Source organism: Corythoichthys intestinalis, chromosome 12 (genome assembly GCF_030265065.1).
Source record: "Corythoichthys intestinalis isolate RoL2023-P3 chromosome 12, ASM3026506v1, whole genome shotgun sequence".
In the NCBI taxonomy this organism is placed as follows: domain Eukaryota; kingdom Metazoa; phylum Chordata; class Actinopteri; order Syngnathiformes; family Syngnathidae; genus Corythoichthys; species Corythoichthys intestinalis.
The window spans coordinates 29,480,515-29,493,148 of record NC_080406.1 but is presented as its reverse complement, the minus strand read 5'-3'; the positions used below and the strand labels follow the sequence as shown (position 1 = coordinate 29,493,148).

The 12,634-nt window shown below is 38.2% G+C and overlaps 1 protein-coding gene across 8 annotated transcripts in view; it reads left to right on the top strand.

Moving 5' to 3' along the window:
• lrp1bb (low density lipoprotein receptor-related protein 1Bb) overlaps positions 1 to 12,634 on the top strand; it is a 469,826-nt gene that overhangs the window by 363,705 nt on the left and 93,487 nt on the right. For all 8 annotated transcript variants that reach the window (XM_057852528.1, XM_057852526.1, XM_057852531.1 and 5 more), the window contains 4 exons: positions 2,892 to 3,032; positions 3,247 to 3,434; positions 10,089 to 10,272; positions 10,362 to 10,447. In XM_057852528.1, the coding sequence (XP_057708511.1) occupies positions 2,892 to 3,032; positions 3,247 to 3,434; positions 10,089 to 10,272; positions 10,362 to 10,447 (599 nt within the window). The remainder of the gene's footprint in view (positions 1 to 2,891; positions 3,033 to 3,246; positions 3,435 to 10,088; positions 10,273 to 10,361; positions 10,448 to 12,634) is intronic.

The window sequence follows — 12,634 nt, the reverse complement described above, 5'->3', positions numbered from 1 at the left end:
CTGAACTATTTTCTTTTCAGTAAGATTATGTAAAATGTAGGGCTGCAGCTTGCTTGCTAAAATTGCACTTTCAAAAGAGCATTCAATGCGAATAAAAAATTAAATTCCCAGGTTTTTATTCAAACTCTGCAGGATTGCACTTTCATAAAAAAATATATATATATGAATTCAAATACACGAGTTTAGCCCCAAACAGTATAAAATGTTAAATAAATGAGGATCTAAGTACAACAAAAGAACAACTGGCTAACTTGCATGGCAAAAGTCTGCTAGCTTAAATGCTAAAAAATGTTTTGTTTTGATTTTTTTTTTTTTTAATTTTATTTTTTACAATGCTCTTAAATCGTTCAAACACATATTCCCACAAAAAACAGCTAAATATACCTATAAACTAAATTGCGAATGCATTCTAATCAAACAAATACTCGAGGCAGCAAAATTTGTTTCGAAGCTTTTTTATAATGGAGTTACTCGATTAATCATTGCAGCACAAGTAAAATGTACTTACATACTAAAGTTTTTTTTTTCTTTTTTCCAATTTTATATAATAATATAATACCTGTTTTGTACTGCCGGCCCATCCAAGTTGAAATGGATTGGATATCTATTGCCGCCAATCGCACTAAAATAAGGATTCACTACCAGCTCTCGCAGTTCAAATGTATTGGACATCTATTGCCGTCAACAGTAGCGAATTACCGTCATTTTTGGACTAAGACGCACATGTCTATAATTCCGGCACCTCTTGATTTTGGCCTCCCAGTGTTCCTGGACTTATTTGGACAGATCCGGCACCTCTCGTGTTTAGAAAATAATATTATAAAAACGTCTTTAAAAAATGTAGAAAATAAAATAATAATTTGCATAAATTCATTTACAGAACAAATCCCAAGAATTGCATGTTGTTCATAAAAATTTGACGTCATTAACCGGCGATTAGGACAGCTGAAGCGATCATGCTAACGGGCAGAACCAGGTGCAGCAGGAGGCTAGCGCCGCAGCAGCTAGCAATATTATCTGAAATCAAGGCTTGTAAGTCCCACAGCATGGCAAGTGGGCATTCGCGTGTTGTTTTCAGCACCATTTTCTGCGTATGTTCCTGGACCTGTGCCTGTCTCGTCATCCCTGCGCTGTCATATGTACTTTGCGTTCCGGCACCTTATGATTTACAAATTAAGCACTGAGCCTCACCCACCAAATTTGACAAGAAACCTGCATTTCTTCATATGTAAGCTATAATGAAGTGAAAGTAGCAGGGTTCAAAACACGATTAAAAAGTAGCAGTAGTAGTAATCATAAAATTAGGGCAGTTAATTTATGAAGATAAATGGTGCTTGCATTGAGAAAAAAATCCTGTTATGTATTGTATGTTATTACGAGTCAACTGTGGCTTGACTTTTCTGATTTCAAACTGAATTTTAAACATGCAAAATCAGTTTAAAAAAATAACAACTAAGAAAAAAATAACATTTTTAGTATATGACCTAGAATCTGCTTCTTTATAGACTGACTGGAAACATTTTTGGAGCTGTCATTAAACAACTCTCTTAAATGCAGCCATTATCTTGCTTCCCCAAATCTGCCTCTTCCGCTAATGCTACCCGATTCACATTATTCCATATCGCTGCTGTTTTATTGGTCTCCAAGATCTTATTCCATCAGTCAATCATGTTCTCACCAGCCCTGACTATATCACTCTCCATTTACATCCTTTTTTTCCACATTTAGTAATCACCCGTGGAGGTTGAAAAAAGGAACAAGATCTAGATAGAAAAGTGAAATGATCCACTTACAAATGCAATGAATAAATTAAAATTACCTAAAATTGTGTTTTCCTACCCACCACTGACGAATAATTAGCCTTGCCACTTTACTTTATAGAGCTCAATTGAGTTGCCTACAGAGGTAGGTAGAGTAGCCAAAGATTTTACTCAAGTCCGAGTAGCGTTACTTCAAAATTGTATTACTCAAGTAAAAATATAAGTAGTCATCCAAAAATGTACTCAAGTACAAGTAAAAAAGGGCTTGGTGAAAAGAATACTCAAATAATGAGTAACATTGCGAGTGACTGCTTACATTTTTGTTTGATTTTTTTTTTTTTTTTTTTTTTTAAACAATGGTATTTTTTTCTCAGTACAAAGTTATCTATATGAACTGTTGCTATAATGATACTGTACAATAACCCATTACATGACCACGTAAAGCCAAAGAAATAAAAAAAAAAATAAAATCATTGAATTCCGGCGAGCGAAAAAGAATGACAGATAGGAGCATTATACGTCCAAAGAGCATGAGTGTCCTCTAGTGGAGAAAATTCCTAGTTCCTAGTTTGAATAGTGAATAATTCCTTCATAGTTCCTATTATGAAATTAAAAGGATTATATCTCTAGTTTCCCATGGTCAATTGGTGCCAAATAAAAACTGGAAGTGAGGTTAAAATCCGAGCTTTTGGGTCATGTTTAGGGCGGCACTTCCATTTTTACTGTGCTTTCAAGACGTCACATTAATGAACAGGCTGCTGTGATCATAGAACGGCAAGATTGCGTCTGATTGGTATAATGGAGTCATGTGATTAATGTTGCGACATCTCATTGGTGAAATTGGTAGAGCTACTCTTGGCATCACTGAGAAAAAAAAAATCTAACATGTAGAATCAAGAGGAAAAATGTAACGACTCTTGTGCAGCTCAAAGTAGCGGAGTAAGAGTAGTGCTTTTTCTTCACAAATGTTCTCAAGTAAAAATAAAAAGTATGGCTTAGTAAAACTACTCTTAGAAGTACATTGTTCTCAAAAAGTTATTAAAAGTGAATGCCCACCTCTGGTTGCCTGTTAAACAGACTTGTCATTCTTCGGTCATCTTGAAGAAATTGTGTCTGTCATTCTTTCTCCAGTTTACCGGTCATGTGGATCAGGAGAGTTTCGCTGTGGGGATGGTCGCTGTCTTCTCAGCGCACAGTGGGAGTGCGATGGCTACGCAGACTGTCCCGACCACTCAGATGAACTGCCTCTGAACCTCAAATGTCTAGCCGCAGGTAAGACTGCTGTTTGACTCTCAGCAGGAACCTTTTTAACAGAGTTACCGGTAGCACAGCATGCACCCGGAAAAGTGATGAGGACAAACGATAAGAACAAAAGCCACTAGAACCAACAGAGTGTCCGTTGCGGGAATTAGATGGTCAAGGTCCTGCATTAGGACAAAACACCTCAGACAACATTTAAAGAATTGCTACGTCTCGCTTTTTACAGGAAGTTTGTGCAACGGCTCCTTCTTCATGTGTTCCAATGGACGCTGTATTTCTGAGGGAAATCTCTGTGATGGGAAAGACGATTGTGGGGACCAGTCGGATGAGAGGAACTGCAATGTCAATGAGTGCTTGAATCGCCGTGTTAGCAGATGCACACAGGACTGCCAGGATCTTCCTGTTGGATACAAGGTAGGTGGACTGCTTATACAGACATATTTATAGTTTATTTCGGGTTACGTAACTGATTACTCGATTTAATTCATTCACTGTGCGCTGTTTTTAGTGCTAACATACCCATACTATGTAGAATTTTAGAGGTATCAGATTGATTTTCAAGACTCACAGAATCTTTTTTTCTTAAATTGTTTTTTCTGACTGTGGAGTTATGGTAAATAGAGTTTTACTCATGAAAACCTCTCATGTGGACTTACAAAATGGGCTTATTGCATCTGTAAATTGATGCATCGCTGCCATCTACAGATAGTTGTGCATCAGTTAAGTCGTTTCCAAGTTGAAAATTCAATTTGAAGCAGTGTCAGACCCTCCATCACCTCTGTTGAAAAAAATCAATTGATAAGTATGCTTGCCAATGCCAGTGAATGAGTTTTTAAAAGTACAGTGGTACCTCGACACACGATCGCTTCGACACACAATCTTTTCGACACCAGACGTAAAATTTGACTCGCCATTTGTTTCTACATACGACGACATGCTCAAAATACGTCGACATGACAGCGCCGCAGTCACATACGGCGGACTTTCTTGTGGGAGAAATCAACACAGGTTTCAAAAAGGTTGGTGGTGAAAGGCAGGTGGTGAAGCAAGGAAAAAGGTGACGCTTGCCATTGAATAATTTATAGAAAAATATGAGTGTGGAGTGCGCATCCGTGAACTGGCTCAAAAATACATCAGTAGAATTTCTACGATCTCCATAGTCCTCCTCCGACGTCCGTTCGTCAGTTTTTATAAGTTAAGGTGACAATAGTTATGGTGGCAACATCGTCAAAAAAATGTATTTCAGAACTTGTCCTACTGTCCGTCGCAGTTGACGGTGTTCTCAACAAAACATTAAAAGTGAAAATAAACCCTCTACAGCACCAGTCCCTCTCTCTGTCACGTCAGCCACACGGTGGGTTCAGGTACAGCACGCAAAACACCATCGCCACATTAGAACCTGATTCGTTACATTATTACAGGAATTATTATTTTATTATTCCGTTTTTTTTTTTTTTATTATAATTTATTTGTTTTGCTACAGTGCCTTGCAAAAGTATTCGGCCCCCTTGAACCTTGCAACCTTTCGCCTCATTTCAGGCTTCAAACATAAAGATATAAAATTTTAATTTTTTGTCAAGAATCAACAACAAGTGGGACACAATCGTGAAGTGGAACAAAATTTATTGGATAATTTAAACTTTTTTAACAAATAAAAAACTGAAAAGTGGGGCGTGCAATATTATTCGGCCCCCTTGCGTTAATACTTTGTAGCGCCACCTTTTGCTCCAATTACAGCTGCAAGTCGCTTGGGGTATGTTTCTATCAGTTTTGCACATCGAGAGACTGACATTCTTGCCCATTCTTCCTTGCAAAACAGCTCCAGCTCAGTGAGGTTGGATGGAGAGTGTTTGTGAACAGCAGTCTTCAGCTCTTTCCACAGATTCTTGATTGGATTCAGGTCTGGACTTTGACTTGGCCATTCTAACACCTGGATACATTTATTTTTGAACCATTCCATTGTAGATTTGGCTTTATGTTTTGGATCATTGTCCTGTTTGAAGATAAGTCTCCGTCCCAGTCTCAGGTCTTGTGCAGATACCAACAGGTTTTCTCCCAGAATGTTCCTGTATTTGGCTGCATCCATCTTCCCGTCAATTTTAACCATCTTCCCTGTCCCTGCTGAAGAAAAGCAGGCCCAAACCATGATGCTGCCACCACCATGTTTGACAGTGGGGATGGTGTGTTCAGGGTGATGAGCTGTGTTGCTTTTACGCCAAACATATCGTTTTGCATTGTGGCCAGCCAAAAAGTTCAATTTTGGTTTCATCTGACCAGAGCACCTTCTTCCACATGTTTGGTGTGTCTCCCAGGTGGCTTGTGGCAAACTTTAAACGAGACTTTTTATGGATATCTTTGAGAAATGGCTTTCTTCTTGCCACTCTTCCATAAAGGCCAGATTTGTGCAGTGTACGACTGATTGTTGTCCTATGGACAGACTCTCCCACCTCAGCTGTAGATCTCTGCAGTTCATCCAGAGTGATCATGGGCCTCTTGGCTGCATCTCTGATCAGTTTTCTCCTTGTTTGAGAAGAAAGTTTGGAAGGACGGCCGGGTCTTGGTAGATTTGCAGTGGTCTGATGCTCCTTCCATTTCAATATGATGGCTTGCACAGTGCTCCTTGAGATGTTTAAAGCTTGGGAAATCTTTTTGTATCCAAATCCGGCTTTAAACTTCTCCACAACAGTATCTCGGACCTGCCTGGTGTGTTCCTTGGTTTTCATAATGCTCTCTGCACTTTAAACAGAACCCTGAGACTATCACAGAGCAGGTGCATTTATACGGAGACTTGATTACACACAGGTGGATTCTATTTATCATCATCGCTCATTTAGGACAACATTGGATCATTCAGAGATCCTCACTGAACTTCTGGAGTGAGTTTGCTGCACTGAAAGTAAAGGGGCCGAATAATATTGCACGCCCCACTTTTCAGTTTTTTATTTGTTAAAAAAGTTTAAATTATCCAATAAATGTTGTTCCACTTCACGATTGTGTCCCACTTGTTGATTCTTGACAAAAAAATTAAATTTCATATCTTTATGTTTGAAGCCTGAAATGTGGCGAAAGGTTGCAAGATTCAAGGGGGCCGAATACTTTTGCAAGGCACTGTATGTGTAATTGCCATTACTACGGGCAGTATTTATTAAGGATTTAATGTAGGTTTTTGGGCTTTGGAACGAATTAATGGAATTATAATGTATTCTTATGGGTAAATCCTGCTCGACATATGACCATTTCGACTTACAACAAGGTCATGGAACGAATTAACTTCTTATGTAGAGGTACCACTGTAACTTAGTTAGATTAACTTTTTTAGGCTATATTCGTCAAATGCAAAAAAAAAACTGTTTTATGACATGACACAGAAACCACACAAAAATTCGAAATGAAATGGAAAATGAGCATGCTAAAATAGTACTGTATGAGAAACAAAACGGAGACACAAAAACAACAAGCGGCACAATCTGACAACTGAAGTCAATTCTTCCAGCAGTGCCATGAAATAAATGCTTCGCTGTTACTTTCGTACACGTTATCTCACCATTTACTTAATTGTGGAAATAGTGTTTAGACCGAGAAAAATAATCCGGTTTTGTACATTGACTCCAGTGATGAATGGCGCCAATGCAGCATGCTATTGATGCACTAAGCATTTCTTTTGTTGCAGAGTGAATGGGTTGACTGTTTCAAAGTCAGGATTCACACAGTGGAACTTGTATTATAGTATTTGGAATGGCTAAACTGTGTTTTCTGATTTAGCTTCCACTTACCTATACTGAAAGTAACCCAGGTGGATCATATTTATAATGTACATCCTGGACATGAATGTGTCATGGCTGATACTAAATCCGTCTTGAGCTGGCCCATTATTGAGCAGATAAAACCGGGAGGGGTATGCATACATTGACTTTTGAAATAACCTTGAATCTTGCAAGGATGCTTTAATGATATGCCAACAACTGTTTACGCACCAGGAATAGGCTGCGAGCACAATGTCAGGGTTGAATCCGGGTCAAGGCCACATCCACTGGAGCCTTGGCCATCACTTTTGTCTGACTGTGAATGTTTATGCCTTCATCCCTGGATTTGCTTCCTCCTCTGCTTCCAGATTCCCAAGATGTGTCTCGCCATGTCTGAAAAGAAGCTGAAAGCGCAATAAATTTTCGCTTTCCTGTGGCGACAGGGTCAGAGCTGGATTGGGAGCACATCAATGTTGACTCTTTATCTGAAACATTTGTGGTCTCAGCAGTAGTGTACAGATTTAGAAATGAACAGGATTTACCTTGTATCCAAAGCAGCAAATGCACTTTTAAGTTTTGGACAGGATACGTTTCCAGATTGGGCCCCATATACTTTGTTTGGAATTGTTTATCTTCTTGTAGAGTGATATAATCAAGGGCGTAGATTTGCATAGGGATGGAAAGGACATGACACTAGCAACTCTTCAGGATGCTCAAATTGTCCCCACCAACTTTTAAGCAACCTTATTGGCATTATATCATGAGTTCAGTTATATAGGTAATTGAGATTGTCTTTCCATATGTTGTATGGATAGAATTGACCCTACTATTATTAAATGAATTGCGTTCATTATGTTCAGGCTGACATTTACCCCTTTTCACTTGCTGAATGTGCCAGTCCATTTTTTCTCTCAAACACACGTTTGATTGGCTGATGACATGCTCCCCCCCCAAACACACGCTCACAGCCCAGACAAAAATACAACATGTCGACAACATGCCGCCTACTCCGCCCCCTTCGAAAACGATGGATATTAGAATTTTATTTCGGCCAGCAGCAGCCACCACTGGAAGTAATATAAAAAGACGTCAATGTTTTGGAGGTGGGGAACACACAACAAATTTTGCTACAGAAAGTCGGACCTACATTACAGTTGGCATAATATTAAACTGTATGAATTTGCTAACCTGAAAAACTCGAATAGGAAGCTGCTTAGAGAGAAGTGTCCTTCAGTATGTTTTCTACTGTTAACGTCAATTGTGAAAAATGTAGTGAACCGAGGTTTAACCCCTTCTTGTTTTGATTTTTATTAGGGCTGTCAAAATTATCGCGTTATCGAGCGGTAATTAATTTTTAAAATTAATCACGTTAAAATATTTGACGCAATTAACGCACATGTCCCGCTCAGACAGTATTCTGCCTTTTGGTAAGTTTTACAGCAAGGCTTTTTGTGCTGTCTAGTAGCGAACTCTTGTGGTCGCTTTGCGACATGGTTTATTGTTTTCTTGCCAGTTCAATATGGCTGCACGACGTCTCGGGCTGACGCCTACGTTGTAATGTTGTGCTTATATGATCCTTGGACAAGATTTGTCCGTAAGTATGGTTGTTGTAAAGAATGTACATATTATGTTAGTAAGCGAAATGTTATATTTTTTGTATGAGACGCTTTTTGTTTATGTTTAGTGAACCTGTATAGCGTGCTAAGCTAACGTTGTTGCTAATGCAATGCTTGTGTACTATTTTTTTGTAGTTTTACGACGGTCTAAAGAGGACAATAGTTTGAGGCCATTTTATTAATAAATCAGATGAAAAAGGGAGAAATCTGATTATTAAGGCGCCGTTCACTAGCTGTCTAGCTTTGGAAAAAGTAGACGCTTCCGAGTGAGGACAGCATAGACAGATTTAAATGAGAGTAGAGTGAAATGCCCACTACAGTCCTTATGTACCATATGTTGAATGTATATATCTATCTGGTGTCTTATCTTTCCATTCCAACAATTTATTTTACAGAATATATGTATATATAATTTACAGAAAAATATGGCATATTTTATATATGGTTTGAATTGCGATTAATTACGATTAATTAATTTTTAAACTGTAATTAGCTCGATTAAAAATTTTAATCGTTTGACAGCCCTAATTTGTATTTTATTTATGTGGTCTTAAAGCAGTCCAAAGGAGCTTTCACTTTTTGTTGAGTTTGGTTGTGTTGGTGGACAAAAGCAGTAGTGTTTTACTTGAAGGAAGGTTCCATTTTTTCCATGTTGAGTGGTCTTTAGACAATTGTTTATATTATGCATTCCTGGATTGTTAAGAGTTTATTGTGTATGTTAATATAAGTTAAATTCTGTTCATACATTTGGTAAACAACAACAAAAATCCAGACATTTATTCTGGAAGTTTTTAAAAAATGTTTCTTTAGTAGTTTTTGAAAACAAAGGTTTGAACTGAATGATGTATCCTTTCGTCAAACCTTTTCTTTTACCCCAGGCAATAGCACTTACGAAGGCGGAAGTGCTTGCCGAAACATGTCAGGTAAATAAAACCACCTACTATTGCCTGGGATTAAAGAAAAGGTTTAACGAATTTATAAGTGTAGGCAAAATGAACTCGATACAACTATTGAATGATGTATCGCTTGAATTAATACATATGAATGTTAGTATAAGTCAATACAGATTTATTTTGCATTGATCATTTAGCCTATCAATTAATTAAGTTCATATTCATGAGAATTATGACCCTGACCCCCATTCACCCAATCTGTTTGGTCTTATTAATGTCCCGTCCCCAGCAAAAATTGTACATGCAGGTTATGCTGTTGTATCGTCCCTACCAATGTTGGGACCAAACCTACGCCCTTGGATATAATCCATTATCAAGGATTGGCATCCGAGAAAACACTGCCACAATCTAAACTTTCATCTCTTCCGCCATGGTTGTTGTTACTATTGTTTCAGCTCTGGTAATGATTTTTACATGTAGAAACGTTGCCTTGTTTATCAATCCCAGTTCCCCAGACATCTTGATTTGACAAAATTACCCCAATAATTGTAAAAGGGGGAATATGGTATTAGATACTGTATGGGATGTGCAACGGTTCTGGTCGAGACACATCAGGGATTTGTAGCAGTAGTCTGACATCATGCCATTGTGAAAGTTCGATCTGTCCCGTATTCTTTGCTGTCTCCCTTCACTACGAAATGTTAGATTCATGAGTGTTGCATCTGCTTCATCATTATATTCATTATCCAATGTCACCGCTGTATCTTTTCTCTCTCAAATAGATCTTTTGTGTTCTAATTGTACTTTTGCCATCAGTGTAAATGCTGGCCCGGTTTCCACTTGAAGGATGATGGGAGGACCTGTGTTGATGTTGATGAATGTGCCACCACCCTCCCTTGTAGCCAGCGCTGCATCAACACTTACGGCTCCTACAAATGCTTGTGTGTAGATGGTTATGAAGCACTGGAGCGCAACCCAAATGTTTGCAAGGCTTCATCAGGTTTGCATTTTGTTGTTGTTTTTATTTTGTAATGAGAATTCAAATGTTTAAAGACCAGCAATTGTACTGTATAAATCTCTTGATTTCAGCTGAAGAGCCTTTTCTTATCATGGCCGACCACCATGAGATTCGTAAGCTAAGTGTGGATGGCTCCAATTATACTATCTTGAAACAGGTAGGTAAAATATACTTTTTGGCTTCACATCATATATCAGTAATTTACTATTTGTATTTTTTGTAGGCAACCTATCCTCACCTAATTAGTGAAAACATATGGGCAAAATTTTGTGCTCTTTACATGAAACCTTAAAATACTAAAGCCATAGCTTTTGCGGAATATGAAAGTAGTCCAGTCGACCACCGTACATTTTGAATTTGGTAAGAGTAAATTTACCCATATGCAGATTTTTTTTTTTTTTTTACATAACAAAGCCTCCTTTATCAGATAAGTATCAAACAAAATTGCCAAAACTGTCACATACTACTGTACAAATTGTAACTGTAACCTCAAAAAACATTGCATTGATTGTCCAGACATTGTCTTGCTTTAGGTATATGATCACTTCGCAAAGAGGGTGAAATGGAAAACAAACTAAGGAGAAAGTGTGGACTTGTGCCGAGAATCACAGCCCTCTTGATCACTATGTCAACAACCAAAAGATACTCATGTTAAATACGTAGAACAGGAAATCATCCGTGGTTTGTCTCTACTGTTTAGATACGTCAAAAATGTGAAGCTTTTTGGAACACTTTACTTGATGAAAAGCTTGCTCTTAACTTTGCAGCAGCAGCAGGGTTTCTATACTTTCCACAGGGACACTAAAAAACATAGATCCAAGCATGCTGATAAAAGGTGCATGCTGATTTCATCTCAGTCGATGATGTTTGGAGTAGTGCGCCGGTCCCGAGGGGCACTTTGGCGCCTGTCTGAGAAGGTGTTGATGATCTGATGAAGATGTCTCATTTCACCTACCAGATTATCTGACACCTTTTCAAGGTAGACTCAGAGTGAGATGGGTGAGAAGGGCGGGGGCGTTTTTTCTGAGTGGCTGCGTGTCTGAGTGACGATGAAGTCCTGCTAGTAGGACGGAGGCGTGAGACCCGTGCTGCTGCAATGATTGAACTCAAAGTGCTTTTCACGAACCCATCATTAAATGTGACATCATGAAATGCTCCCCCCCTTCAATTATTTGAAATAGATTGTGAATAACTTCATAACTTTTGACAAAGGATAATTCATCAAAGATAACACAAAGGTTTTTAAAATAATGAGTTTTGCATAATATCCGAGCTATCTACCGATGAGTTATGAATAAACTCCCACCTCAGAAAATTTAATTTCAAAGTTTGCATCATGATTCTCATATTTTATGATGTTGAATTTCTTGAAATTTGAAGAAGAAAAACTGAGATCGCTTCAGTTCCAATTAGATTTTGAATGTCTTTGCAGTTTTAGGCGACATCTACACTAGGACAGATAATACCCTTAAACAGTTAGTTGGACTATACGGCATGTCGGCTATCTCTTCTCCGTTTATGTTCTTGTACGGGGTGGTAGCCGTGTATTGTTTTAAACTACGGACCAGCTGCTCAATATAGACTGGCGTCTCGCCGATCGATCGGGTCCGATCACGTCATTTTCAAAGTATCGGAATCGGCAAAAAAATATCGGCCATGCCTTTTTAAAAAAAAAAAATATATATATATATATATTTTTTTAATTAAATCGTTTTCTAATTGTATTTAACGTCACAGACATAATATGTTACACTCATCCAGAGTCTTTAGTTTAGGCTTAAGGTAGGGTTATCAAATTTATCCCGATAATGGCAGCAATTATTTTTTTTAAAAATGTGTCACGTTAAAATATTTAACGCAATTAATGCATGCGCTGCATGACCCTTTCATTGTCGCGCTCAATCTGTAATGACGCCGTTTTACCTATGTAGAGAGATAAAAGGCAGCGCAAAATGAGTAGAGTGAACTTTGGCAGCCTTTGGAGCTTTTATTAATTGGCTTAAGCCTTGCAATCCCTCTCCCTATGATTAGAAATATCATGGGAAGCAATGTGGGGAGGCATGGTGGCAATTGATTATTGTCTTAACACCTTATGTTATTTCCCAATGCAGAGAAGATACAGCAATTGGTAGCACATTGCACAGTCATGGTTCCACTTCCCATCATGCATTTGGGATGGCCACAGTATCATTTACTGAAAGCTCAACAAATACACTAGATGGCAATATTTAGTCACAATATACAAAGTCACAAGTCTTTCTATCCGTGGATCCCTCTCACAGAATGAATGTTAATAATGTAAATGCCATCTTGAGGATTTATTGTCATAATAAACAAATACAGT